General features: G+C 43.1%; 2 protein-coding genes across 9 annotated transcripts in view; one reads left to right on the forward strand and one right to left on the reverse strand.

Annotated features, from left to right (window-relative positions):
* Positions 1–21,850, forward strand: part of ptpn13 (protein tyrosine phosphatase non-receptor type 13) — a 46,399-nt gene extending 24,549 nt beyond the window's left edge. For 4 of the 8 annotated variants that reach the window (XM_085926433.1, XM_085926432.1, XM_085926436.1 and 1 more), the window contains 46 exons: positions 1,415–1,581; positions 2,779–2,844; positions 2,927–3,112; positions 3,736–3,823; positions 5,056–5,685; positions 8,931–9,023; positions 9,102–9,195; positions 10,136–10,352; positions 10,678–10,752; positions 10,830–10,998; positions 11,076–11,211; positions 11,296–11,434; positions 11,534–11,689; positions 11,903–12,085; positions 12,215–12,377; positions 12,464–12,848; positions 13,060–13,139; positions 13,223–13,276; positions 13,353–13,442; positions 13,532–13,639; positions 13,728–13,859; positions 14,155–14,555; positions 14,839–14,970; positions 15,703–15,796; positions 15,867–15,952; positions 16,059–16,233; positions 16,353–16,567; positions 16,655–16,753; positions 16,913–17,382; positions 17,485–17,617; positions 17,714–17,869; positions 17,949–18,120; positions 18,203–18,413; positions 18,494–18,576; positions 18,742–18,803; positions 18,883–19,038; positions 19,107–19,272; positions 19,357–19,544; positions 19,616–19,671; positions 19,753–19,853; positions 20,036–20,184; positions 20,253–20,343; positions 20,466–20,803; positions 20,869–21,084; positions 21,188–21,250; positions 21,325–21,850. In XM_085926433.1, the coding sequence (XP_085782559.1) occupies positions 1,415–1,581; positions 2,779–2,844; positions 2,927–3,112; positions 3,736–3,823; positions 5,056–5,685; positions 8,931–9,023; positions 9,102–9,195; positions 10,136–10,352; positions 10,678–10,752; positions 10,830–10,998; positions 11,076–11,211; positions 11,296–11,434; positions 11,534–11,689; positions 11,903–12,085; positions 12,215–12,377; positions 12,464–12,848; positions 13,060–13,139; positions 13,223–13,276; positions 13,353–13,442; positions 13,532–13,639; positions 13,728–13,859; positions 14,155–14,555; positions 14,839–14,970; positions 15,703–15,796; positions 15,867–15,952; positions 16,059–16,233; positions 16,353–16,567; positions 16,655–16,753; positions 16,913–17,382; positions 17,485–17,617; positions 17,714–17,869; positions 17,949–18,120; positions 18,203–18,413; positions 18,494–18,576; positions 18,742–18,803; positions 18,883–19,038; positions 19,107–19,272; positions 19,357–19,544; positions 19,616–19,671; positions 19,753–19,853; positions 20,036–20,184; positions 20,253–20,343; positions 20,466–20,803; positions 20,869–21,084; positions 21,188–21,250; positions 21,325–21,402 (7,502 nt within the window). In that variant the 3' untranslated portion in view covers positions 21,403–21,850. The remainder of the gene's footprint in view (positions 1–1,414; positions 1,582–2,778; positions 2,845–2,926; positions 3,113–3,735; positions 3,824–5,055; positions 5,686–8,930; positions 9,024–9,101; positions 9,196–10,135; positions 10,353–10,677; positions 10,753–10,829; positions 10,999–11,075; positions 11,212–11,295; positions 11,435–11,533; positions 11,690–11,902; positions 12,086–12,214; positions 12,378–12,463; positions 12,849–13,059; positions 13,140–13,222; positions 13,277–13,352; positions 13,443–13,531; positions 13,640–13,727; positions 13,860–14,154; positions 14,556–14,838; positions 14,971–15,702; positions 15,797–15,866; positions 15,953–16,058; positions 16,234–16,352; positions 16,568–16,654; positions 16,754–16,912; positions 17,383–17,484; positions 17,618–17,713; positions 17,870–17,948; positions 18,121–18,202; positions 18,414–18,493; positions 18,577–18,741; positions 18,804–18,882; positions 19,039–19,106; positions 19,273–19,356; positions 19,545–19,615; positions 19,672–19,752; positions 19,854–20,035; positions 20,185–20,252; positions 20,344–20,465; positions 20,804–20,868; positions 21,085–21,187; positions 21,251–21,324) is intronic. The other 4 variants (XM_085926438.1, XM_085926439.1, XM_085926437.1 and 1 more) reach the window with 4 other exon arrangements.
* ggt5b (gamma-glutamyltransferase 5b) lies at positions 21,135–26,230 on the reverse strand. The gene is made up of 12 exons (XM_085926442.1): positions 25,977–26,230; positions 24,961–25,088; positions 24,800–24,892; positions 24,537–24,732; positions 24,189–24,349; positions 23,986–24,132; positions 23,789–23,919; positions 23,477–23,664; positions 23,315–23,411; positions 23,107–23,211; positions 22,915–23,025; positions 21,135–22,837 (listed from the first exon to the last, which is right to left on the reverse strand). Exons 1-12 carry the CDS (start codon positions 26,135–26,137, stop codon positions 22,691–22,693), a joined length of 1,665 nt encoding a protein of 554 aa, XP_085782568.1. The 5' UTR covers positions 26,138–26,230; the 3' UTR covers positions 21,135–22,690.
* Between the last annotated feature and the right edge of the window lie 886 nt (positions 26,231–27,116).

Below are 27,116 nucleotides of genomic sequence, written 5' to 3' on the forward strand. Positions count from 1 at the left end.
TCGTACCTTGAGTGAACTCAGGCCTTCATGTGAAGAACAGGGAATGTGCTATTCTCTGTTACAGTAATACAGCTAAAATAGTACAATGCATTTGAAACACCAATTTAATTCATTCACTACCATTGACGCAAGTAGACGTCAAGCATTTGTACTGAGCTAGCAGTGAATAAGATAAAAATACCAGTACATTATTTATACTGGCTAGAAAAACCGGTACTTTGATAAAATGCAATTTTGGCATTTTTCCTTTGTGAGATCAGATGCGCGGCATATATTGACATCATTAGATTGTCTCCCTACTGTTTTCACACAATGCGCTGATTGTTCCGTTTTACTGCCAGTTGGAGTCGACAGGAACTGATGCTCACTCAAGCGTACATGCACTGTATGTGTACTTGGAGTTGAGAATAGGTCTTCAACAATCAGTTATGAACAAGTACAAGCTACTTATATAGTGACATCAATAACATTGCACATTCAGATCCCTAATTATCTTGTATTTTTATTTTTTATTTTAGTATTATTATTATTTTTCATGTATTAGTTAATACCGAGGTTGGGTTCCGTTTGTGCATGACTCACCTTGTTGAACAATGGCTGTTATTTCTATTGACTTGTATGTAAACCACAGTACTGTTACAATGTTTATACAAAAAGGATTTTCTTGTACTAGTTGACCTTTATCTGTTTTGTGCTGGTAGTTGAACTTTATGTGACCATTTGTGATGCTCTTGTGTGCTTTCATTTTTGGGTGTGTTATGTTTTTTGCTGTTTCGTTGCACAGGTTTGTGTTCAGTGCTTGGACAGGACCTTCTGTCAAACGACATGACAACATTGAAACATTTAGTACGAGATAAAACTGCTTGTCAGATGGCCTCTTCTCACAATGACAGAGTGCATTGTTTTAGGACAAGCTGCAGTCTTTTTTTTTTTTTTTTTTTTTCTTCCACCCGAAAGAACGATCGCTCTAGTTCTGAACAGGAAACATCTATTTACATAGCAAATTCCAGCTTTTGGAAAGAAAATGTTTTAAGTTCATACTGCGCCTCTCCTGGGTTTTTTGTATCACTTGGAAGAAAAGAATTTTACAGCGCTGCTCAAACATTCCTTTGTATATTTTTAAAGCGCGCTCTGACCGTGGCGCTGGTTGCGGCTCGGTCGGAAAAAGTACATTTCTCCCGAAGGCCGTTCCTCTGCGCCTCTGTGCTGCAACAGCTATTTTCTTGCAGCTTGTTTGTTTACTTCCACCATCTTGAATTTACTCCGAAGTCTCATCCAGGCTACAAATGTTTGAGATTTAATGTGACAATCTAGTGATTTACGTTATTATTCCAACAGCTTGGAATTGACCTAATTGGATGCTTCCTGATTTTATCTCCCAATTGTGTGCCCCACCTCTCCCCTCCCTCCTCAGATCCTTCCGCGATGGGCTTCATCATCTCCCCGTGGTCTCTCCTGCTCATGCCTTCAGGCAACATCTCCTTCACAGATGAGTACGTCACTCAGCAGGACCTGAGAGCCTTCACCGCCCCTGAAGTCCTGGAGGGAAACACCCTGACTTCTGTCTCTGACATAGAAAAGGTACAAAAACATTTGCTTTGGAATTCTTTTGGTGTTTAGGATTCCAGTCATCACGTCAGAAGCCCGAACAAACACTGTGAGTAAGTGAGTGTTTGGCATGTGCCACCACAGATGGATTATATTTCAAACGTTTTACTACTTAACCACTAAAGTTTCTTCTTCTTATTTTTTTTTTTATGAAGCTTCTTTGGTGAAATTCCCTCAAAGCACCTTCACGTTTAATGACTCATAACACAAGTGGATACAGTTTCAATCTTAAAAGGCTGAACGAGGAAGTTCATTGACCTTAGACTTCTTAGAAGCGACTGAGCCTCTATGGGTTGCGGCGAGGGGGCGGGGCCACGGCTGGCCGAATTATTTTAACATTGAGCTTTCATTTTAATTTTTCAAAAAAGTTATTAGCAATATTTGATGATATATTTGTAATGATTCTGTTGATTCTTCTTCCCTCGTTGATTGTTTTGGGTAAACACTATAGCGTCTTACTGCCCTGCGAGGCCTGAGTTGCGGGGGCTAGTTTATTTTGAGCACACAATTTACAAATCTGTTTCCTTGGCCGATAAGACTTGGCCAATTTTGTGCATTTGTAACAGTTGACTGCAATGTCTTGTTTTGTTTTTTAAACCACACACCCCTCTGTTAGAGTGTTTGCCTCCGGTAGAGGAGCTGAAAGCTTGTATAACTGCATTCCCCTCTCCGGCACGGTCCCGCAGACCTCAACACACTTTTTCGCTGAGTCAGTTTTCCACCACTGGTCCCGTCGCTGCTCGAGCCTGAAGGTTTTTTTTTTTTGTTTTTTTTTTTTCAGGGCTTGAAACTCTAATCCACACTCATTATCACTTGCAGTGAGCTCCAAGTTTTTTTTCTCAATGCACCTTTCGTGTTGCTGTTTTTATTCAATGTCAACATTTTCAGAAAGTATGCCCCGGCCTTGAAAAGTTATGTTGCATTTCTTGGCCATCACAAAGTTATTCTTTCTCTTACCAAGACTAACATTGAGGGGAAGTAAATTTTCTTCCCAGTGCCGAGTAACAGGAGAAAGAAAGTGAGGGGAAAAATGTCCTCCATTTCCGTTTTGAGACTCGTGCACTTCCAAAATAGCTAGAATTTGACACTTTTATTTAGCTCTTGTGTGACCTCATGTTTTTTGTGGTCTTTTGTTGTTCTTCTTACAAACACAACTCTTCTCTGACGCAGATGCACATGTACTCTTTGGGGATGACCCTTTATTGGGGAGCCGACTATGAGATACCCCAAAGCCAGGTGAACTGCGGCCGCTTGATGACACACTATCACTTCCTCATCAGTTTGTGTTGTAACTTTTGACTTTTTTGTCTCCATCCAGCCCATGAAGTTGGGGGAACACCTGAACAGCCTGCTCCTCAACATGTGCGACGATGTCACAGTGAGCCGAATGTCACTGCGCACGGTGCTGGACATCTGCAGCAAACATATTCGAAACTCCACCTGTGACCCTCCGTTTTCGTATGTTCGGAAGCTGGTCCGCTTGGTACTCGGGAGCCTTTCCCAGGTATGTTCTTTGTCAAAGCAGCTGCGACCATACGGTCCTCCATGATATTCAGAAAATATCATTTATTTCAATAATCTCTCATTTAATTGGAATCAGATCCACAATTGAAGACGTAGCAGGAAATGTTAGCTTTCTCTCTTTGGAGGCTTGCTCACAAAAATTGTAACTTCCATGTTTATAATAACTTAGCATTAACAGAAAGCGAAAGTTGTTGTGGAATCCTGTGTAAGAATTTAGTTTCACTATTTTACAGCTATTTTTAGCATGTCGCAAATTTGTCAAGTTTATCTTCCGTGTTATTTAGTGATGAGACAATTTCTCACTGCCTTACCTGGGATAACATGTGTTTTACATAGCTGAAAACCAGCCAACAAACACCGCAGTGCAAAGCTTGATCTGGATTTATCAACATGAATCATCATGTCATGAAATGACCTTGCCCACATGTTTACAATTTTTTTTTTTTTTAAAGAAATTGGTTTCAGGAGTTTGCAGCCAATATTAGCATGTAGCTAACATACTGTTATCCTATGACCTCCTTCAATGATGTCATGATTTAATTTCGTGGTCTGCAGTAAACATTAAAAAATGAATAATATATTTGTGTTTTTGTTTGCCCTTAGCTGGACGGTCTGCTAACTGACAGAGAGTCTCTGCCTGAGCGGAGTAAGGAAATTCGGGAGAGGCTGAGAGGGAAAGGCTTGCCTTCAGGTAACGTCAACATAGATGAGCAAAAAAAAAGAGGCTCTATAATCCATTAATAACCTAAACATACTCTATGGACAAATCACAGTTGAGTTGCGCTTTTGCCAGTTGCATCCTCACTTTCCACGCAAAAGCGAGTGCAAGTTTTCGAGGACCGTTCAGGATCAGGCTTCGATTTCGGAAAGTATGACCAAATCCTCCCGGTGGTTTTCTGAGAACATGTTTCCAGGCCCACAGAAAAGGGAGAGGGAGCGTGCAAACATGGCCGCCGTCCCGATTATGTAAGCGTGGCATGGCATTGATTAGAGATGCATATTTTGAAGAGCCCCGAAGCCGCTGCTGCTCCTGTTGCTCTGCTGTTTGTGTCCATGTTTTGTTTCTGTGAATGAACAGTGGGCAGCTGCAGGGGAAAGAATCTCATTTAGATTTTTAGTGTCTTGCTTCTCAGGCAGCAACTTCCCCTTCTATGTATGAATGGCTGTTTTCGATTGACCTTAAGAATGAATTCGATTCTGTTTTGGGGCTTTTCTAGTACTCTTCTATGTTCTTGCGAAGACCAAACTTTCTAACAGCAAGTTTGAGGAATCCTGCTCAACAACATACTTTTTACTGCTTTACTTTTCAAGATACTTCAGGAACTGGAATAGAGAGTTATGTAATTACTGTAAGACGTAATTACCCCAATTAGACGCTATCCTTCTTAGGCCCATGCAGACTCTGTTACTAACCAAAACAGCAGCTCTTATCAAGGCATTTAAACAGTCTCTACAGTGTAATCCCTTGTGTAAAAGCATGCCTTGAAATCATTTTTTATTTCACAATTTTGAGAATAAACGATGACATTTGAAAAGCTCATTTATAATGTTGAGGAGCAATTTTTTCCTCATCTAGAAACGTCAGTGGCTAACCAAAACAGCAGCACTACAAAGTATGGAGTCTTGAATGAGGTCTCACTCGCATTCTTCATTTTGCCATCTGTGATACACCCAAAATAAAAACATGACAAACGTGAAAGAAAAAGCTTGTTTGAAGAGTGAATCTTTTGAGTGCTCACTTAGCTAAAATCTCTGGCTTACTTTTAGCGAAAGTAAAGCCAGCTTTTCAGCGCATTCGACTGTGGAGGTTCCTCCCTAACCCTTTTTCTCTGCTTTAATATCTGTGGTGAATATGTGAAACTGTGAGTATTTTGAGAACTTGTTTGATTTCGAAGTGAACCTTTTCTTTTGATGACTTTCTAGGAAGGAGTGCGGCCCCCAGGGTGCTGGAGCGCTACCGGGCCAGGTCTCAGGAGCAGAGCTCTCTCAACCGGGGTCTCAGTCGCTCCATGGGATCCCTGTCGGTGCACGACAACATGAGGGGGGATGAAGGGGCCGCCCTCCAGTACCCCCACTGTGACTATCACCCTGACTCTGATTGTCCCGGTGAACTGTGCTCCGCGCTCGTCTCACTCCACCACCAGCACACCTACCCCTACCTGCACCCCCTTCACCCCCAGCAAAAAGGCCGACCCGTAGAGCTGGACCGCAGGTCTTTACCCTTTCACCCCACAGACCTGAGGGCAGTTCAGACCAGGAAGTCCTGGGCGTCCTCCGTGGACTTGGCCTGCATCGACCCCGAGGCCCTTCGTTTCGGAGCTCTGGAGGACGCGCGGCGAGGCAGCAACGCGTTGAGCACGCAAACAGTCGGCAGGACCAAATCGCCATTCAACCCATCCAGAGAAAGGGACTCTCGTTGTTTTGATCTTGTTGCTTTAAAAAGCCGGAATCATCACCTCTCTACCCCGTCAGTCAACTCAGGCCTGCCCGGTACCTATGACCTCATCAAGGAGCGACAGAGGAAGCTGCAAATACTGCGACAAGCCGTTGATGGTGAGTCCATCATCTTGAACTTCAGTAACAATAATTGCTAGGAAATTAAGTCGGACCCGCTCAAGTCACACGTAATCAATCAAGCAATGCTTGTTGAGTTCCAGACTTAAGAAATCTAACTACCCTGAAGCTGGTTCAATTTAGCAGCATGAAATTTGGTTGGCAAGTCTATCATAACTAGACTCGTAACTAATCCTCAAGAACTCATTCCCGGAAGCACACAGGAAGTCAGAGATTTTGTTTTGAAGCTGCCATTTTCATTGATCTCCATTTAGAGTGCAGTAATAAGCATTTCATACATTTACACTCGGGGCTTTAAAATCAGGTCTTTCCTGATGTTTAATATTGGATCATGACTCATACAACAGCCCCTAACAATGCACCATTTCTGTCATCATGATACACCGACGCACCTATCATAGTCACACCACGAAACGTTGCTCAACCGGAACAAAACAATGCTGTTTCATCGAGAGAAATCTTCCAGGTTAATCATGTGACTCAAGTCTCATCACGTCATGTTGCCTTTGACTTGAAAGGATTACGCCATCTAGCATACAGGATGTTCACTGTACTTCTTGGTATTGCGCAAGAGCAAAACTATGCCTGGTTCATTAAGAGTGCAAATTGGTCAATATTTTTGTCATAGAACTGATGAGGAGTCCTCATTCAAACAAAACCAATGCAGACTGGCCCATATTTCGCTTTCACCAGGCCATAAAAGAAGAGACTGCGTGGCAGCGCCAAAGGGGAGGTGAAAATTACACCAGAAGGGGACGTCCATCTTTAACTGCCGCACGCTCATTTTTTTTTTGTTGTAAATTTAAGTTGACTTTGTGTGAGTCACTCGCACGGAGCTGTCCAAGTTGCTCCTTCTAATTACAGGCTTGCTTAATTCTAGCCTACCACACTGTGTCATACATGTACATGTAGCGTGTCTACGCCGCTCCCCCCCTTATGTTTTTTTGTTTTTGTTTTTTTCGTCAACGCTGCATATTCTTGTGAATTGCACAATTTGGGCCGCAACCTCTCAAGCACAAACAGCTCAATTGTCGAAGCGGGAGTGTTGAACTTTTTTTTTTTTTCTCAGCATTTACTAAGAAGTTCTTTGTGAAGTTTCCGCCAACCAGCTGGGCTGAGTCACATGTGGACAAAGACGTCTGCTGCCCATTTAGAGATTTCATTCTTCTCTCTTTTCATAATAACATGAACAGCCTTCGTTGCCGCTCGTCCTTCTCCTCCTCCTCCCTGTGCTCAGGCAGCTATTTTCGGCGCACTGGAGCCGCAACGCAGAGCCGTCCTTTTCTTCCACATCTGTGGCTTCTACTTCTGTCCCTCCCTTTCTCCACTCTCCTCTTCCTCCTTTGCACATAGTTTGCTTTATAGAGTTGTAACTTGGTACTATTGTCAAAAGTTGCCAAAATTCAAAAATTCCCCCTTTTTTTTTAAAAAAAAAAAAATGTGAGAGAATGGCTGTGGAATATTTCAACCTGTCAAGGTGGAAGGAAGGCTCTATCGCTGTCCTTCATCCCAAAATTCTTTGCACGCCGCCACTCCTGAAAACATTTTTCAACAATTTGTTAGAACCTTGGCAATGCTAACATAGCATTTCAACGTAAGGCTGTGACTGATATGATAAACGTGTGGATCGAGCCAGCTCAAATATGTCTTATTCCATCTTGAGCGTGGTGTGAATGGGGCTTTTTGCAGGGGGGGGGGATGTGTTCCTTGGCTTCTTCTTCCTTCTCCTCCTCTCACTCCTCTCTCTTGTTTCCTGCAGGAAAGTGATGGCGCAGCAGTGGTCAGTGCTCTCAGGTTTCACCCCCATGCACAGTGCATGAAGTCTGTCTGAACATGTGTGTGTGGCTCACTCTGGACTAAACATTGTGTGTGCGCATGGGCATGTTTATACCTGGTCGCTTTCATCTTACACCACCTCAACACAAGGTGCTTCAATCTGTTCCAACAAATCTGGACTCTATAATTGGAGTCATGTGTAGCGGATGAGGGAATTCCAAAGGTTATTGGACTTTTCCGGCACTAGGCAGCAGGTCATGTGGCTAAGAGCAGTGGCTGCTCCATTTAGGACAACACTACGGAACAGGGAACCTTGATTAAAGGTACTTTTGTCCAACAAGTCAAATTTGACTAATTGTCTGGCAGTGTGGCATGCTGACCCCCATGGAAAGATTGGAGTGTTTTTTGCACTTGTATGTCTTGAACAGATGCTGCAAGGGCTCATAAGTGTTTTACAAAGAAACCAATTTGCTATATTTAACTTTACACTAAGGGGGGGAGCCAATTTGACCTCCCCGCATCAAATTTCTGATTTAACGGGCAGAATGTTCCCATAATGAAAAGTAGGCATTAGTTTGGCACGCAGCTCAAAAAGGCCGTGTTTATTCAAGCATACTATACTGTACTGATTTTGGTACAAAGTACAGTTTTGTTTTTTGTTTTTTAATCTCGCAGCTCTTGAAAGCGACGAGCTGTAATAAATCTTTGTTTAATGGACGTGACATTAGGCTGAGACGAATTCTATTTTACAGTTTGGAGTGGCTGATGTTCTGCAAGACTTAATTACAGTATTTGAACTTTTATTGGCAACTATCTTGTTTGGGTTCTTTGTAGTAGTTTTAAGGAAAGTAATTGTGGTAGTAGTGTTACTTGGAGTTGTCATGGTAGTGGTGTTCAAAGTAGTAGTGTTGGTGGTTCTGCTAAAAGAAGTAGCAGTTAGCAATGTTTGTAGTAATTGTGCTTGTCCAAGCAGCAGTCGGTGATTAAACAGAAAAGAATGAATTGTCTGTCTTTGAGTTTGGCGTCCTTGCTAGTGAGATTCAAGGATCTCACAAGAGAAGATGTGATGTCAACAAAACCCAAAAAACTTGAGCAATGACTTGGGAACGCCACGCATTTAAGCTAGCTAAGTGATACTGAGGAGCAGGACTTTCAAGTTTTAACAAAGTCATTCGAGATGAGTTTGTTTCACTTAGATATGTACCAGATGTGCACTACACGCTCAGCCGGTGGAGCGAGACGTCGCATGACAGGCATGCATGTTTAAGCGCTTCCTCCATTGTTGATGTATACCAACATAATGATGAGAAACCTGTGAGAGCAGGATATATTGTTTTATTTAACCAACCACCTTTCTAGAAAAAAAACAAACCTGTGTGTGTTTTCAAGGAAAAAGCTGGTCTCTCTTCTTTGATGCTGGTTAATTTCTGTCATTTTTCCTTTCTCAGAACCAAATCTCACCCACCACCGGCACCACAGTGATTACAGTTCCTCCAGTGAAAGCCCCTCGGTTGCCTCTTCTGATCCAGACTACAGACAAGGTAGACAGTTAAGATGCCCGACGCACTGTAGACAACTTTGAGCCTTTTTACGTACCTATTTCCCCGTGTCATTTGCAGGGAAGAAAACAGCCGACGCGAGACGATTCGGATCACATCTGGCGCTTTCCTCGGAACATGACTCCCTGTCCATAACCAGTCAAAACAGGCACAGGTAAACACGACTTGACACGATACATTTAAAGCTTTAACCAGGAATGCCCCAGAAGTGTTAGAGTGGAAAAAAAATTCCCCAAAATGTCAAACATTGGCTAATTTCACCTACGTGAGCATTCCAGAATTAACTGTTTGTTTTTCTTTTTGGGGAATAAATTGCATGGAAATACATGAAGTTACCAGGTAGGTACAAAACAAAAACAGTATGCAACACAGCACTGTCAGAAAAAAAGGCAACTCAAAGGGGAACTTTTCCACTTGTGTAAACATTTTTGAAATGCCAACAAACATATCATCGATTGAGCAATGCAGTTTAGGAGCTTCCTGGATTATCAAAAAAAAAAAAATGTCATGCTGTGTCACCTATAACAAAACACTTTTCAACTCTGCTTTGGCAGTGTGAACCTGTCCTGGAGTAGTTTTGGTAGTTCTGTATTACGATAACAAATGTCCTCTGTCTCGCGTGAGGATTTTTCCATGTTTGACAACCCCCCCCCTTTGGCGACTGATAAGTGGCAGATAAGAGTACACACACACACACGTACTCAGCGAGTTTTTCACAGCGGGGTCAGCCCCCATGCTTGGCCAGTGAGGTCATCGGATGTAGCGTCCACACTGAGCAGCCTCTATCTCGCTAATCTTCTGGCATTATCGAGCAGAGCTGCCTTCTGCTTGCAGGAAAACAATCTTTTCAAAAGTTACATAGCACAACACCCTCTTCCAAATGTTCTTTCCTTTTTTATTTTAATGTTTCACTACTCACATATGTACTATTTTCATTTATTTTTAGTTCTCTGCTTCAATATAGTTTCATAGTTAACCATTTTATTCCCAGTAACCACAAAAAGCAAATTATTAGCTTTTATATGACTCAATTTTTGAAATTTGCCGAATGTTATATGTGATTGTAAACATCTTAAATCTTCTCCCCATTGTAGGCAATATGAAGGAGCAGCTGATGAAGGTTTAGCTGGAGCCGAGCTGCTCCTCCAGAAGCAGGAGGCGGAGGTGCAGCGTCTGCAGGCACATCTGGCCAACAGGTTGTCTCGGGCCAACATCTACACCTTGGATGACACACTAGCTCCTTCGCACGCTTCCATGCTGGACCTCCAGGACCCACCGTACACGTCTCCTATGCCGCTCCGTAAAGCCAAGGTCCTTGCTCTTCTTATTTTGGCTTAATGCAAAGTGCTGACAACGACATAATTCACAGTAGCCTCTGGTGATAATTGCAGCTGTGTGTAATGTTTTGGGTGAAGTCTTCGTTTCACCACAAACTCAATTAACTATCATTTAAGGACAAAAAATTATTGGCTGCAAACTGTGACCATGACTTCACATAAAGCTGAGAGAGTTTTATGACGCCGCCCACACGGAATAGCGGGCGGACCGCACATTTCTCGCTTTTCATAGCAATGCTTGGCCCCTGCCGCAAATATGAAATATTGTTTAATTTTTTTTAATGCTTTCCCCTCAACAGCTGTTTCACGGACCAGAGTTTGTGAAGATGTCCAGTGAGCCCAGCGTCGCCCTCACTGTTCCCTCTTCCATAATGGTGAGAATGTTTTTTTCATGCTGATGGAGCAAACACTTTTGATTATCCAGTAAGCAATTTATTGATTTTCATCATAGAAGCGTAAAGGTGAGGAAGTGCAAAGGAAGCTGAGTGTGGTGCTACTGAGCGGCCAGAAGCTGGAGCTGACCTGTGACCTCAAGGCCTCGTGTAAAGACGCGCTGGATATGGTGATCGCTCACGTTGGCCTGGTCGAACGCCATCTCTTTGGCTTAGCTTATCTCACAGGTCAGTGCACTCCTATCTGCCGAGAAAAAGAAAATCCAGTGTCTTACTTTAGCTAAAATCTCCCTCACTCTTCACAGAAAATGAGTTTTTCTTCGTTGATCCTGATGCCAAGCTATCGAAAGTGGCCCCTGACGCTTGGAAGAAGAAATCTGACGTGCCTTTCAACCTTTACCTCCGCATCAAGTTTTTCCTTGATGATGTCAACCTAATTCAGTGAGTTCATATGAAACTTTTTTTTTTTTTTTTTTTTGTGGAACTGTATAATCATGGTATTTGTATTTTTGTCTTGAATATCAGACATGCTCTGACCAAACATCAGTACTATCTCCAGCTGAGGAAGGACATCCTGGAGGAGAGAATGCGCTGCGACATGGAAAATGCCATCTTGTTGGCCTCCATAGCCTTGCAGGCGGAGTTTGGTGACTACCAACCTGAGGTACTCGATATCATGCATGACACATTTTTAGAATAGGTTAGGAGCAGACATTTTTGAAGTTTTGCTCACTATTTAACTTGATAAACTTTCCCCGGGCAGCAGCTTGTCGGGAAGGCGTACTTCCGAGCTGAGCACTACTTGCCTGTGTCAGTCTTGGACAAGATAGACCAGGCGACCATCAAGGAGGAGCTGCCAAAACTTCATAGGAACTACTATGGAGCACTAGAGTCAGAGGCCGAGTTTGAGTTCCTCAAGGTCAGTTAAGAGCAAAATGTCTTCGTTCAGTGGAACGTCAAAGCCATAAAGCTAGTTGACCTAGTTTTTGTTTCCCATATGAAATAATACATCGTTTTATTAGCTATATATAAAAGTACTCTTAAAATTCAGAGACCCACAGTAAATTATACTTTTTATTAATGCCATTTCTGGGAATTGATATATTATATATGAATTTTTATTTGTCCTTAGGTGAGCCAGAGGTTGCCCGAATACGGTGTCCATTTCCATCGTGTGCTCCCCGAGAAGAGGTCCCAGACTGGCATCATGCTGGGCGTCTACACCAAAGGGGTTCTCATTTTCGAGGTCCTGAATGGAAATCGTACCCCAGTGCTAAGGTTCCCTTGGAGGGAGACAAAGAAGATTTCGTTCACTGTGAGGACATTTTGTTGATGAGTGTAACCCTAATCTGGTTATAACACTTTTGGTTTGAACTTTCAACTAGCCACCTTTATTGTTCAAAACTGGAGCTTGACCTAACACAACTCTTTGCTTATTCGCCAGAAAAAGAAGATTTGTCTTCAAAACACATCAGATGGAATCAAGCACGTGTTCCAGACAGACACCAGCAACACATGTCAATATCTACTTCAGCTATGCTCTGACCATCACAAGTTTCTCCAGCAGATGAGGGCTCTCCAAAGCAACCAGGAGGTCCAGGACCTTGGTAGAAACAACACAAACTCTTATCTGCTTTTTAAATAAACCATCATTATTTCTTTATTCAATCATTTTTTAAATCTTTATTTTTAGTGAGCACACCCCTGACTGGCTTAAAGCATTCCTCGGATCGTCAGGGTGTGGTAAGCAGAGCTTTGAGCTCTGGCAGCCTGGCCCCTGCTCTGTCCACACACTCAAACCCAGAGCACCTGAAGAGAATCTCCTATTCAGAGGTGGCTCTCAACAAGGCGCCACCTGGCTCCTTCCTGATCCAGGACCAGCTTAACTTTCCAGGGTTCCATCCTGCAAAGGTACACCCTAATCCCCGGCCCATGAGCCGCTCACTTCACAACCTCGGCCAGACACTGGAGGCCTTGGAGCAGAGCACAGCGGAACGATATGGCGGCGGCCTGGATCGGATTCTCCCCGCCCAGCGCGCCAGTTCAGACACGGACTCGCTCTTGCACCAGAACAACACGTGAGTTTAAGTGATTTGTAACAGAAATACTCACACTCTGTACTTGAGTCTTATATACTGTCGTATTTGTTTACAACAATGATTGATTGCTAACTCCCACAATCCAGGGTTCTCTATTGAGTCTAGTGACCCCTAGTGGAAGAAACGAAATACTTAATATTGCACTTTTATTTTACTTACTTATTACTTTTATTTATTTATCAAAAAACAGTCCAGCCTGGAGTCAATTAGAGTCTAAAAGAGAATCAGATTCCTCATCTATAGAAGATGCGGGACAAGCTTATGTGATGGGTAAGTCACCTTGCAGACAATGAAATAAAAAATAAAAAAAATATATAGAGCGTTCTCAAAGGGTAATTTTCTGCCTTTTTTAGGGGTCAGTATGCACAACTCTACTGGACTGCCATCCACCCCTACCTCTGCTAGTGGTATGTTTTTTGTATTTATTTTTGTGCTCTATTCTTTGTATTCCAAACCTCATCAAATATTATTTTTCTTTAATAGATTCCCTGAAGAAAAAAGTCAACGCTTTGCCATCTCCAGAGAAACAAATCACATCTGTAAGCCTGAAGAAAGATGTGAAATATGGGCTCGGTAATATTTTTTTTGTCCCCCTCACATGCATTGTTATTGATGTGGTGTCATGTGATGTGCGTTCTTGACATCACTGTGTGTATGTGCAGGGTTCCAGGTGGTTGGTGGGGAGAACTCGGGTCGCAGCGACATGGGTACTATCATCAGCTCCGTCACGCCAGGGGGTCCCGCTGATGTTAATGGTCATCTCAAACCCGGTAGACCCACCTCACCTTTTCTTCCCCCTCAAATTTTACCAGTTGTGCTTAAAACGTCATCACACTTGCCACATTCATGTCATCACAGGAGATCGCCTAATGGCTGTCAACGATCTGTACCTAGAAGGGCTCTCTCACGCCGACACCATTGAAGTGCTCCAAAATGCTCCGGATGATGTTACACTGGTGGTTTCGCAGCCCAAAGAAAGACTCTATAAAGGTAACATTCCAAGTGTGATGTGGCCTAAAATCATTATTAATAAATATTCAGAGAACTTATTAAATAGGGTTCCATTCCATTTAGAATTTAGTCAGGAGTGAGGTCCCTTCCAAAATTTCATAGCCTGTACCATAATCTATCACTAACCTACAGTAAAAACAGCATTTGAATAAAATATACTTCCAAGTCCTAAATCTAAAAACAGTTCTAAAAAGAAAAACATTCCCAAAAGAAAACCTCATAAAGTTTTCCTCTATGTCCTATAATGCAAGTGTTCTTATTATTATTTATTCAGAATCTTCATCTGGCTCTTCTCCAACCAAGACCAAGTCTACATTAGCGGAACTCAAGTCTGCTCAGCGAGAACTGGACGTTCCATCAGCTGATCTTACGGCCTCTCGTCTATTCCCTTCACCCACCTTCCCAGCCCGACTCAGTTCCCCAACCTCCCAAGACATAGTTAGCAACAATCCAACCCTCACTTCCAGCCAAGTCCAGCAGTGTCTTGAAAGAGCAACTACCACACTTGTATCTCCAAATTCATCCTCGGATCCCCCGCCACCGGCGTTACCTCCCAAAACTCGGAAGACCAAACTCTTAGAAGTTCCTAAGCTTTCGGAGTATTCCGATGGAGGGGATTCTGACGTGGATGAGGAGAGTCCCTCCAAAAGTCAGGAGAAACTAATGGTCAATAAGGTACTTTCCCTTTTGTTGATTCTGGGGCTGGGCATAAGAATCGATCGATTTTGAAATGTTTGTGTCAGCAACATTGAATGCAATGATTCCATCTACTGATTTCTTTCTCTGTCTGCCTTCACTAATTAGCTGTTTATAACCAGCGGCTCTCATTGCATTTGACATGGCAATGCGAGGCTCTTTTGTTACAAACTGCATGTAATCCTTCTTTTCCTCCCCCACCTGCATGTCCCAGCTTGCGCTCATTCACCGTCATGCCTTCTTCTTCTTCTTGTGTTCGCAGGACTACCACCCAGAACATTTAAACGGTAATGCCTCAGGTGTCAGTAGCCTCCGGCCCGGAGACCTATTTGACATTGAGCTGTCGAAAAAAGACAGCAGCCTGGGCATAAGTGTCACGGTACTGTTCGGCAAGGTTTTCACAATCTCTTTCTTAAACCCCCTGTTTCCCCCCCCCCCCCCCCCCCTCCATCCCGCACCGCTGATCATCCATCGGTGGTGATTTTTGCCGGGTTTGCCTTGCTTCACTTTAAATGGATCGGGTCCAATCTGGAAGTGCTTGTGGGGATTCTGGACTGTCACTCACCCTGCATGCTACATTTATTTATTTTGAACTAACACATTTTTTTAAATTCTAACATTACTGGAAATATGGGACCTTTAGCACTTTGCAAGTACTTTATTGGCCAGGACTCATTCATGTAACACATTTAATAACGTTTGATGCTAGTGCTATGTGTTTGTGTCCATAGTGCAGTTTATTACAGTAACTTAAAATGACTAAAGCACACATCAACACAAAATGGTAGCGGAATAGAAATGATGCACTTTGTCAGCAGTGATTTAGATTCATTTTGTAGCAAGTGGCACCTTAGACCAGATTTAACCATTGATTTACAATTGCTAAACAAGAAAATGAATGTCCAAATTTCTTCATCGGTTGATTGACAAATAACTTTAATTTTGTTTCATTAATCTTGCATGCCAAAAAATTGTTTTGTTCAATCCGTCATACAATATGGTGCTATCATTTTAGTACGTTGTGTATGACTAAAATTCCACACACCCATCAATCCCCCCCAGCAAATATATCACTAGCATCTCGATTGGACTTAGTTTTCATTTTAGTTCTCATTTTATTCTTTAGGGGGGAGTGAACACAACTATTCAGCACGGCGGCATCTACGTGAAGGCCATCATTCCCAAAGGGGCTGCAGAACTTGATGGAAGGATCCTTAAAGGTACATGCAGATATCCTGTAGAAAATGGATGGATAGAATTCACCATTCTGATTGTTGTTGACGTTCTCAGGGGACCGTGTTGTGGCCGTTAACGGAAAGTCACTTGAGGGCGCCTCTCACCAGCAGGCTGTCGACGCTCTCAGGGACACGGGGCAGGTGAGTGACCATACCAGTTAGCATTTAGCTAGCTGCTAACTACAAGCGCTCTCTGCAGTTTTAATGTACTTATTGGGATGTCTAACTTTCTATCCCATATTATCAGACGGTTCATTTGTTGCTGGAGAGGGGTCACCCACCCACGGAAAGGATCCACGCACCCGTCACTCCTCAGTACACACCGCTGCACTCCAGCAACAGCAGCCTCCGAGACGCTAGCAAGACTAAAGAAACGCCACGGGACCTCAAAGACAAGCCGGAGTATAGTTTTTTAACGCCAGGTAAAGCAGCAAATTTGTAAACACAATAAAATAGGATACTATCGAAAATAGTAGCATGGAGCCTTAAGGCTAAACACAGAATAACTGTAACTTTTTCTTTTTAAAAATTGCTGCACCAGATAATGTGTTTGAGGTGGGGCTGGTGAAGAACGCCTCAGGACTGGGCTTCAGCTTCAGCCGGGAGGAGTACATCCCAGACGAGGCTCCGGGCTCCAGTATGGTGCGAGTGAAGAAACTGTTCCCCGGTCAGCCGGCTGCTGAGAGCGGCCGCATCAACGTCGGCGATGTCATCATGCGAGTCAATAAAACACCCCTCAAAGGACTCTCCCAGCATGTATGAGAACTTTCCTTTTTGATGGTTTCTAGATCAGGAAAAAAAAACAACATCCATTTATGTCAGAATTGTTTTTTTGGTGTTCAGGAGGTAATATCAGCCTTGCGAGGAACGGGACAGGAAGTGACGTTGCGCCTCTGTAGACCGGAACCGGGCGTTCTTCCAGAGATGGACACCTCATTTTTGGTGAGAATAACCAGCAAAGAGTTACTATAGTAAATTTCTTTTACCACTCTAAAGAAATAGAAAGTTGTTATTATGGTATTGTTGCTGTCATATGTCCAAGTTTATGCGGTCAATAAAGAATTTGAAAGGTAAATGTGTTTTGTGTGTATTTCTTCTCAGACACCCAACCCATCACCTCGTAAAGAGCCGCTTCCCCCGGCAAAGCCTGATCTCCCAAGGACCAAATCATGCCCTCCACAGGATGACAGGAGGAGTCAGACCAGCGTGGAAGTAGCCCTGGAGAGACTGCGAATTAAATCCAGTGACAGCACAGAGAATTTCCAGGAGATGCCGCGTTTAAAGAAGTCCGAAAGTGTGGAGGACATCCTGGACAAGTTGCAAGTCAAGAACCACGGCCGACGTAACAGCTACAGCGACAGCACGGACGGCGATGAAGAGGTAGAGGAAGCGTTTAGTCCTAGCGCTCTGGAGCTTGGCGGACAGACATGGGACAGCAGTGTCTCCCAGACCCCGAGCGGCAGCAGCTTGGGACTCGGATCTTATGGAAGCAGCCGTCAGCTGGACGACAGCGTTCAACCTGCTTTCTACTCGCCACAAATGGCCATGACCAGACTAGAACAAAGCAAGAGGTAACCAATCGAAAAAACGAACATGGAGGTCCTCATTTGACAAAATAGTTGTCATGTAAATCTAAAGTAATAATCCAAATGGATTACATTGTGTTCGGGCAGGAATCAAGGGTCCTCCCTCCACCTGCCGTCCTCCCATTCAGCCCCGAGTCCGGATCCACTTCCTCCTCCTCTGCCCATGCCTTTACACCACTCTTTGCCTACAAACGGTACAGAGATGGACGAACTTCTCCCGGTAAGGCCGTTGTCAACCACTGTGAAATAAAACCAAAATGAATCCTCTAGTTCTGGTTGAAGGTTTCATCTGTTGGATATGTGTCTGTGTTGACAGGAAGTGGAGCTGAACGTGTCACTAATGAAATCTGAAAAGGGCAGCCTTGGCTTTACGCTGACCAAAGGCAGTGATCACAGTTGTTACATCCACGACATTGTTCAGGATCCCGCCAAAAGTGACGGACGCCTCAGACCTGGCGACAGAATGCTCAAGGTCCAGAATCATTCATTGCTCTTTTTGTTTTTTAAATCAAGATAGTACCACTCTCATCTTGCGTGGCTTTTATTCACAGGTCAACCAGACGGACGTGAGCAACATGGGCCACACCGAGGTGGTAGAACTTGTGCGTTCAGAGCCTCGGGTGGTGAACTTGGTGGTGGGCAGGGTGTTAGATGGCCCTAAACCCTACATCGATGCCCACCTGCTGCCCGATATCTGCTTTCGAGACATCCACAAGCCGCTTGGTAAGAAGATCTACGATTCCAAATCCAACCGATGAAGTCAAACGCTTGTCAGTAAGAGATGATTCCCGGTACCTCCTTGAAGGTCTGGTGTTAGACGGCGGGAGCGACAGCGCGTACGGTCTCGTGTTTGTCAAGGACATCCTCGCAGGATCAGCGGCTTTGGACGAAGGCAGCTTGAGACCCCTGGATGTCATCCATTACATTAACGGTGCACCCACTCAGGAACTCACCCTCAGCGAGAACACCAGATTGTTGGAACTCTCCTGTGGTGACCTGACTCTTAAGGCCACAAGGTAGTGTGATGTATCCATTGAAGAATAATGGATTGTTTTTCAGTTGGATCTCATTTTTTTCGTTTCTCTCTCACTCAAAGGGATGGCAACCCTGTACTTCCTGGCAAAACTGTTTCTACACTCAATAGCAACGTCAGGGCCAATGTATCATCTGGCATAAATGGTATGTGCCGAGTTTGCCTATTAATTACAATTAATTTGTAAATAGACCCATGATATAATAGGGATATATCAATAAACGAATAAAAAAAGTTTTTGTGTGAGTATTAAAACCCCGTGTTGCAAAAAAAAAAAGGCCAATAGTTGTGACTGTTGTTTGTCATTCAAGGGTTCCGCACAACAGAAGATCCAATGGAGAATGAGTTTTTCTCAGTTCTGTCTTCTTTAGAGGTAGGTTGAATCCTCTAGAAAAAAAAAAGGTTTGTTTTTGATGTACAATGCGACTTTGTTAACACGTTTGAACGTACAGGAGGAGGTGATCAAGCTAGAGCTGGACAAGCCACAATCCGGAGGTCTTGGTTTCTCTGTGATCGGAGGTGAGCGAGGCATCTTCGTTAAGTCGATCACAGCAGGCGGAGTCGCGGAGGCCTCGGGGAAGTTGCAAGTGGGCGACAGGCTTCTGAAAGTAGGTTTTTTTAATGAAATCTTCCTTATGCAAATGAGCTTTTGTCTGAGGCTATTTTGTGTTGGCAGGTAAATGAGGAACCAATGACTGGCATCTCGCACACTAAAGCTGTCACCACCATTCGCAAAGCTAAAGGCCTGGTCCGCCTGATAGTGTCCAGACCGCCTGACCAGAACCCCAGCACTTACCTGGCCCATCTGCCCATCAACACGGACAAATGCAATGGAAACGCAGGTAACCAGCGTGCCTCGAGGTTGTCTTCGATAACACAAAAGCAAAACTATCATGGTTTGTAATGATCAAATATTTTCTTCTCAGAGCTCAGTGAGGACAGCGGGGTGAAGACCAAGTTGGGTAGTCCCCATAATTTACTCAAATCTGGCTGTCCGCCATTACCGCCGACAGACTATGACGAAGTCCCGCCCCATCCCACAAAGGAGAACAGTACCGAACTCTCTGAAGACACGGACTACGACGGGTCCTCCTTGCCCGAAGACTCGCCTGAGGTTCTCATCTAAGCCCTAAATGTTAAACATTTACAGATCACCTTTTAATTGCTTGTTCTTTTACTCCTTAGGGTTCCCGGAAAGTTGGATGGTTGGAGGAGAGCGTGGACGCCCCCAGCAATGAAAAGTAAGAGTTGGTTTTAGGAGAGTGGATTTTCGATGTTGTTTTTATTTTTTTTAACATCTCGTCTGTTGTTTGAATGGGCAGTTATCTGCAAATGAGCGCTGGCCAGCTCGAAGATGATGACGTCATCACGTGGGAAAGCGATGAGCTGCCCATTGAAAACCTCAATTCCCAATTCAGTACTGGTGACTATTTTATCATTTACATGTAATAAGAATAAGCACCAATTACTATTAGAATCCTGTGATGCAATAAATAAATAAAAATACAATTTATTTCATTATTATATCACATTTTTTCTAAGGATTCAACAGTTTTTTTCTTCATCATTTCATAATATAGTGTGTTTTGTTGTGCTTTGACGCAGACGGGCCGATCATCACAGAGGAAGAGATGACTTCCTTGCCACTGGTTGAGGTGGTCCCCGACGGCCAGTACACGGGTCTCAAGCTCAACGGCGTCGTGCGCATGATGAAAGGCCTTCTGGACCAGAAAGTCCCCCAGCAGGAATTTGAGGTGAGACCCTCTCAATAATCTCACTGATCTATGGATCCTCTCATCATGCTGGCGACACTTCCTTGTAGAATCTTCAAAATCTTCAACCTCTGGACGACTGTTTGGTTGGCCAGACAAAGGAAAACAAGAGGAAGAACCGCTACAAGAACATTGTCCCTTGTGAGTTCACACATTTGGGTAGAGGAGGGAACACACAGGCATCCATTTCAAGTGTTAAGGCAGTTATGAGGCCTTTTTTTCCTTTTTCTCCATTCAATTTTTCCATATTTGTTTTCCCGCAGTCGATACCACGCGAGTGGTGCTGGGCACAAATGGCGGCTATATCAACGCCAACCATATTAAGATGGCTGTGAAGGATGAAGAATTTGCATACATCGCCTGCCAGGGACCCTTGCCCACCACCATGGGCGACTTCTGGCAGATGGTTTGGGAGCAGAAGTCCAACGTGGTGGCCATGATGACGCAGGAGATCGAGGGCGGCAAAGTGAAGTGCCAACGGTACTGGCCAGACTCGCCGGGCACCACGGAGATGGTGGACCAGCGCCTGCAAGTCAAGTTGGTCAAAGACCAATACTTGGACCACTTTGTCATCCGGCTGGTGGAGGTCAAAGATGTAACGGTAAGGCCGTGGAAAAACCTGTAAAGAAGCGCAGATCATCTGACAACCCGAATGTTGTCGTCCAGACGGATGAAACGCAGCTGGTGACGCACCTGAACTACACGGGCTGGCCCGACCACGGGACGCCGTCGCAGCCCGAGCAGCTGCTCACCTTTATCTCCTACATGAGACACGTTCACCGCTCGGGCCCCATCATCACGCACTGCAGCGCCGGCATCGGACGCTCCGGAACGCTTATTTGCATCGACGTGGTCCTCGGTCTCATCAGCAAGGACGCCGATGTGAGTGGGACCGAATTTTTCATACATTTTGAAATGACATTATTGCTAATTTAATACATTGCAGTGTCAAAAATTTTAACAAAAGAATGATTTTCCTTTTCAGTTTGATATTTCTGATGTGGTACGAAACATGAGACTCCAGCGAAAGGGAATGGTTCAGACAGAGGTGCTCTTGACTACTGAGTAAATATGAAGTGTGACTTTTTTTCACGTCTTACGTATGTTTTTATGTGCTTCCAGGACCAATATATCTTCTGCTACAGGGTGATCCACTATGTCCTAGAATGCCTTCAAGATGAGAAGAACATTTCAGGATAGTCACTGAACACTAGCAGAAAAGGCCAAATCATGAAATATTTTAAAAATACCATAAATATGAATTCCACTCAACCCTGAAAAAAAATTATATTTTTTATTGTATATTTGCTCTTTTTTTTTATTTTTTTTTTTTAGTTCTCTTCCTTTTGGCTGCTACCCCTCACCCCTCGTGCAAAGATGAGAACTGCTGATTGTATTTCTTATATCGACCTATAAGAGAACACTATCGTTTTTATTTTCCAGATAAAATGATTACATGTGGACCAATGACATCATATTGTATGTGGAACAAAATTGTGACTATTTTAAATTTTTTTGTTTATTGATGCTGGAACTTGCCTTGACAGAATACTATGTCAGTATTTGCTCTTCTCGCTGCCTGAAGCTACGTGGTGAACTTAAATGTGTACATATTCATCTGCTGAAAATTAAACTAGATACATTTTAATTGTTCTGAGCCTTTTTGAAGTTTGAGTTCATTTATTTTTTTAAAGCTTATAAAAGAAGGCTGGTTTTCTATCCTTCCATCCATTTTCTGTAACACTCATATTTTTAGCTTCCGGAATGGTGGAGTAACATTCCATATGGACACCATGGCCTGACCTGACCCAAAATAATAATAATCATAATAAGAGTAAAAAAAAAAAAAAAAAAAAAGATTTCTTGCCGGTGGGTCAATTTTCAGACATTTTCCTGAGGTACTTTTGTATTTGCTAACAGTAAATGTGCTTGTGTGACTTGCAGCACAAGCAGAACGCCGTGCAACATCTTTGATACCTGTGGTGACAACATTCATGAGGTATGTTCCAATTTATAAAACTTTTCACTGTATTTTTTTATGTCCTTTTTCTGCACTACATGATGCTTAATGGGAAAGCAATTTTTGGTAAATGTGGCCCCAGCTCACCTAACTAGAAGGTAGCTGAACATAATTTCTCTGCTCCACAAAAAATCATGTCAATAAAGTTTAAATGAATTTCATCTTTCCAGTCCAAAGGCGCAAATGCTGACAGAAATAAATGCTGAATTAATAAAATGACCATTTGTACAATAACCATGTTTTATCATTTACAATGATTTCATATTTGTTAATTGGTTGTTCAAAAATAAATGTGATGTATCCCACTGCCAGTAAATACTAAAAACAAAAATTATTAAAAAGGCATCATAAAAAATAGACAATAGAATATCCACAAACATTCTTCTACAAAGTCCCGAAAAAATTCACCTGATCATTGAACCGTATTAGAAGAGAGTCTTCAAGGCAAAGTGGAAATCGTGTTCCAAATCAGTATCCATCTGCCATCCCGTTCTTCCTTGCGTCTGATTTGGCCATAATGCATCCTTTCTCCTTCTCTACTCCATTCACGATGTTAAAGAAATACTGCATTTGTCCAACTTGATGCCCAAGAGCTCTGAGGCCGTCGATTACAGACTGAAAGCAAAGCGAAAACGTATCAAGACTTTTATAAGTCATCGTATCCGATCGTCCAGTGCATTATGATAGCTCACCTGGTCAAAAGCGGGTGGAAAATTGACATTATTCTTAGAATCCACAAATACAATGGGAGCGTCGATCGCTTCTTTTAGACTCATTCCCAGCCACAGGTGATTCATTACAGACTAGAGGACACAGGAAAATATTTAAAAAATCAATAAAGGACACACACACACAAATATAATTATTAATGATATAATTAATACCAAGGCCACTGCACCGGTGATCATGCTTCCCCCTGCTCCACCAATCACAAGAAGCCCCCCAGATTTGGACTCGAGTATTGCTGGTGTCATCGAGGAGGGAGGCTGCTCACCTGAAACAACAAATTTTAAATAGCTCGATTATGTGGACTGTTCTTGCCAATCACGCTAGTTTGTGTCTATTTGTGTCTTCACAGAGCTGAAGATGGACCTCACCAGGCTTCAGTGTGTCTGCTTTCCCACAGAAGTCAGCCAGCTCATTATTAAGGATGATACCCGTACGTGGGGAGTAAACACCTCCACCGAATCTAGACCAAAACACGGTGATGACAAGCTTTATATTTCAGGATATTTTCAACAGGCGTCTCCTCACAGATGATTGATGGTGCTGGTGGCAGAGACGGCCAGTCCGTCTTCATCCAGCACGGATACTTGCGACGTTCCCGTGTGATCGGGTGGCGGCTTGATGTTGGAGTAGTACGAAGGCGGGTGAGTGCCGCTGGAAGAAATCATTGTCCTGATATGATCGATAAAGTCTGGATCTATCAGATGCGCTGCACTCTGGAAGAAGATGACATTCCCGAACCTATTTTACACTTTACTCATTTGTGAGGGCAGTCCTGGAATTTCTCTGACACCATTTTTGTACACAAATAATTATTATGCTTAAATATAAAATCCTAACCTTCTCGCTGTTGAAAAAAGGATCACGAATGCTCCTTCGCTGGCCATTGGCAAATTTGACAGCCTCTATATAATGGTGATAAAACTGAATTTTTCCTTCCCCATCCAGGGAATGTGGTCTCACGGAGAATCCTGTAAAAAAAAACACTACTTGAATATTCAACTTATTTGCTTAACTAACATGAAATGAGGAGAAACCTTGCATGATCTTGAGGATAAAGGCAAGCAGGGCGCCCCCAGCAGGCGGTGGAGGGATGTGCATCAGCGTGTCCCCCAGAGGAACTGTCCACGCGTCCACCACCCTTGTCCGGTAAGAACTCAGATCCTCCATTTCTAATGTCCCACCTATAAGATTGACGTATAGAAATACAAATATAGAATAATATTGTGGTGCGTCCTACCTGCGGCTTTAACGTCGTGAATTAAATCCAAGGCCATCTCGCCAGCGTAGAAAGCGTCCGCTCCTTTCTTGGCAATTGTCTCCATGCTCTCAGCAAGTTGAGGAAACTTGATTATGTCTCCTGTCTCAAGAACACTCTTGTTGTTGTTGCAGAAAACTTCACTGAAACACAGACATTATTCCAAATTTTAATTTGCTTTATGATTTAGAAAAAAATAATGGAATTAAAGTCATTCATGATTTTTTTTTTATTTGGGTGTACTTCCACAGTCAGCCACTAGATGGCAGCACACTATTTAGTTTGACACTTCATTTTAAAGAAGAGAGAAAACGGAAAGTATTTCAGTACCAGAGGGATGATTGTTCTATTCTTCTTTTCACATTGGGTATGGCAAGAATCTTCCCCAAGTGAGGAGGCACCTGAAGGCCCTCTCTGGCCAATCTTACAGGCTCCTCGAAGAGCTTGGACCACGGCAGCTTGCCGTAGCGCTTATGAAGGGCTTCGTAGCCCCGCAGCTCACCGGGAACGCCAATCCACTGACTACCTTGGAGAAGACAATCTCGGAAATGGTAATCCTCATGCATATTTACCAACACACATTTTGGAATTACCTGCCATCTTTTTGGAGCCAGTACAGTCATCTAACAGGTTGCTTTTAAAATTGCGTGGGACAGTCTCTCGGAAGTTATAGACCGTCACCTGACCTGGAATAAAAATGCCCCGCAACCGCATCATTGACAAGCCGCTTTGTGAAATTCTTGTCAGCACCGACCTGTTTTATTTCTAACCGTTACTACAGAGCCTCCACCGAGTCCCATGCTCTGAGGGTAGACCACGGCGGTGCACAGGAGGGCCGCGATGGCGCCGTCCACTGCCGAGCCACCCTGCTGCAGCACGTTCCTGGAAGACATTCAGGTATGCGTGGGAGCGTTCATGTGTACACACCAGTAGAAGGACATAAACCATGCACAAGTTTCAATTGTTTGACAGCATGAAGTTAAAATGACTGGATATGTGAAATATGTCAGATAAGATCATTTATTCTTAGAATGAATTCTCATTTTTATTCAATAATTGACATTAAATGTAAATATTTCTTGTCATTTATTTACATTTCTGACCATATAGCAATCAATCTAATTAATTCCGCAACTTCAATATGAATAAAATCCAACTCACAATCCAAATATTTTCCTATCTTGTCAGTAATCAATGTAAAATTATGGAGAGATGTATCGCAATCTAGACGCACACATTCAACTAAACACAAATGTAATGACGGAAATTTAAAGTGACTCAACAAGTACTTGGCAAAGCCAAAAATAAATCACACTGTTTGCCAGTCAATACTATCACAGTGACAATTTCTGCTGGGTTAAACAAAGCTGAAAGTCGACTTTTTCATAACATGGTGAATAAAAAAAAAAAGTCTACACACCCCTTCCCTGTTCAAAGGCCAGTTTTTAAATTATTTATCTTGGTTTAAATTGTTTGCATTTCAAAAACTCAGCATTTGAACAGGGGGGTGTAGACTTTTTATACCCAGCGCATAACAGCAGCATCATTTAACTGCCCGTTCTAATCTCAGTTTGCATGTTGTGAATACCTCAAGTAGCGATATGAAGTAAGCAGCATATTCATGCGGGCATTATCTATCTTCTCCAATCTCTTAACCTGCTTATCACAGAAACTGCTGACTCAGCAAAAAGTGTACCGCAAACTATTGCGACGAAAGCCATAGAAGACCACAAAAAAAAAAAGAATTGAAGCGATTGAGAATTTACTTACTTGCCAACTTGAGAGCAAAGCAGCGAGTCTGCTGCCACGGCGGCGTGCCGGAATCCGCCCGAGCACGGCGTGAACATCAGAGTGGCCACGCACACGCACACGAGAGCCACTATGGATAGCAGCGTGCTCGCCAGGCAGCAGCACCATTTGGACTTGCCCATCTCAGTCAAAGGGCAACGCAAGGTCACTCACTTGACATCTGGCTGCTGCTCCTGATGATGCGCACTGAATGAAGTTCCTCATGGGGTTGTCACGGGAACATGCACCACTTGCACTGCCTGGCTCCACCGCTTAGGGACTGTCAAGAAATGTTTCTCTTCTACCACTGCGATTTTTCGTCTTTGGTTTTCGACTCGGCAGGAGATTTATTTAGATTTTATTGTGTTGACCCCTTTTATCTGCATTGTTTGAACTACCTTGATATGTCTGATTTGTACTTTTTGTTCAACACTTTGTATGCAGCTGTGGTTGGTTTTAAATTGCTCTATGAATAAAGTTGAGTAGAATATGGTGTGTGTATATACATGTGCACATGCAGACATACACAAAACTATAATAACAAATAACTGCAACCAATTCCTCTCGCCCCCTAGAGCAGGTGTAATTTAATGACGCTCCCTAAGTGACCCCAGCCCCCCTGCTGCTGTCTTGTTCCCTCCAGTCCAGATGGGCTTGTGTAAACCTTGACAAGTTCACGCAGTCTTTCTTATGTCAGATCATGGACATCCATGTACGGGGTCCACGTGTGCTATGTCCATAAATGGTAACGTAGATGTCATCAACAAACTCACTTGTGTTGTTGCAGTCTCTCAAAGAAAATTTCAGCCTGCTGACTTTTCTATCTGTGTATCAGGCCACCTCTTTTTTTTTTTTATTAGATATTTATTCATCCACTCCAAAAGTCAGCCAAATGTTTTTGCTTGTGTGTCAATATGTGCGCATGTGCGTGTGTTGTTATAAGACTGATGCAAAAAACACTTTGCAAGTGAAAAAGGTTGTAAGAAAAAACTATTTCAATTTCCATGCAGTAGTTAATTTCATTTCAATATTTTCTTCATTTCTACAGTATTTATGCAATATTTTGAGCTAAACTTATAAAGAATTATTTTCATATTAATTTAAGAAAATGTAATGTTCTGG

This window comes from Syngnathus leptorhynchus, chromosome 12, assembly GCF_054491065.1.
Source record: "Syngnathus leptorhynchus isolate UIUO chromosome 12, UIUO_Slep, whole genome shotgun sequence".
Taxonomy (NCBI): Eukaryota; Metazoa; Chordata; class Actinopteri; order Syngnathiformes; family Syngnathidae; genus Syngnathus; species Syngnathus leptorhynchus.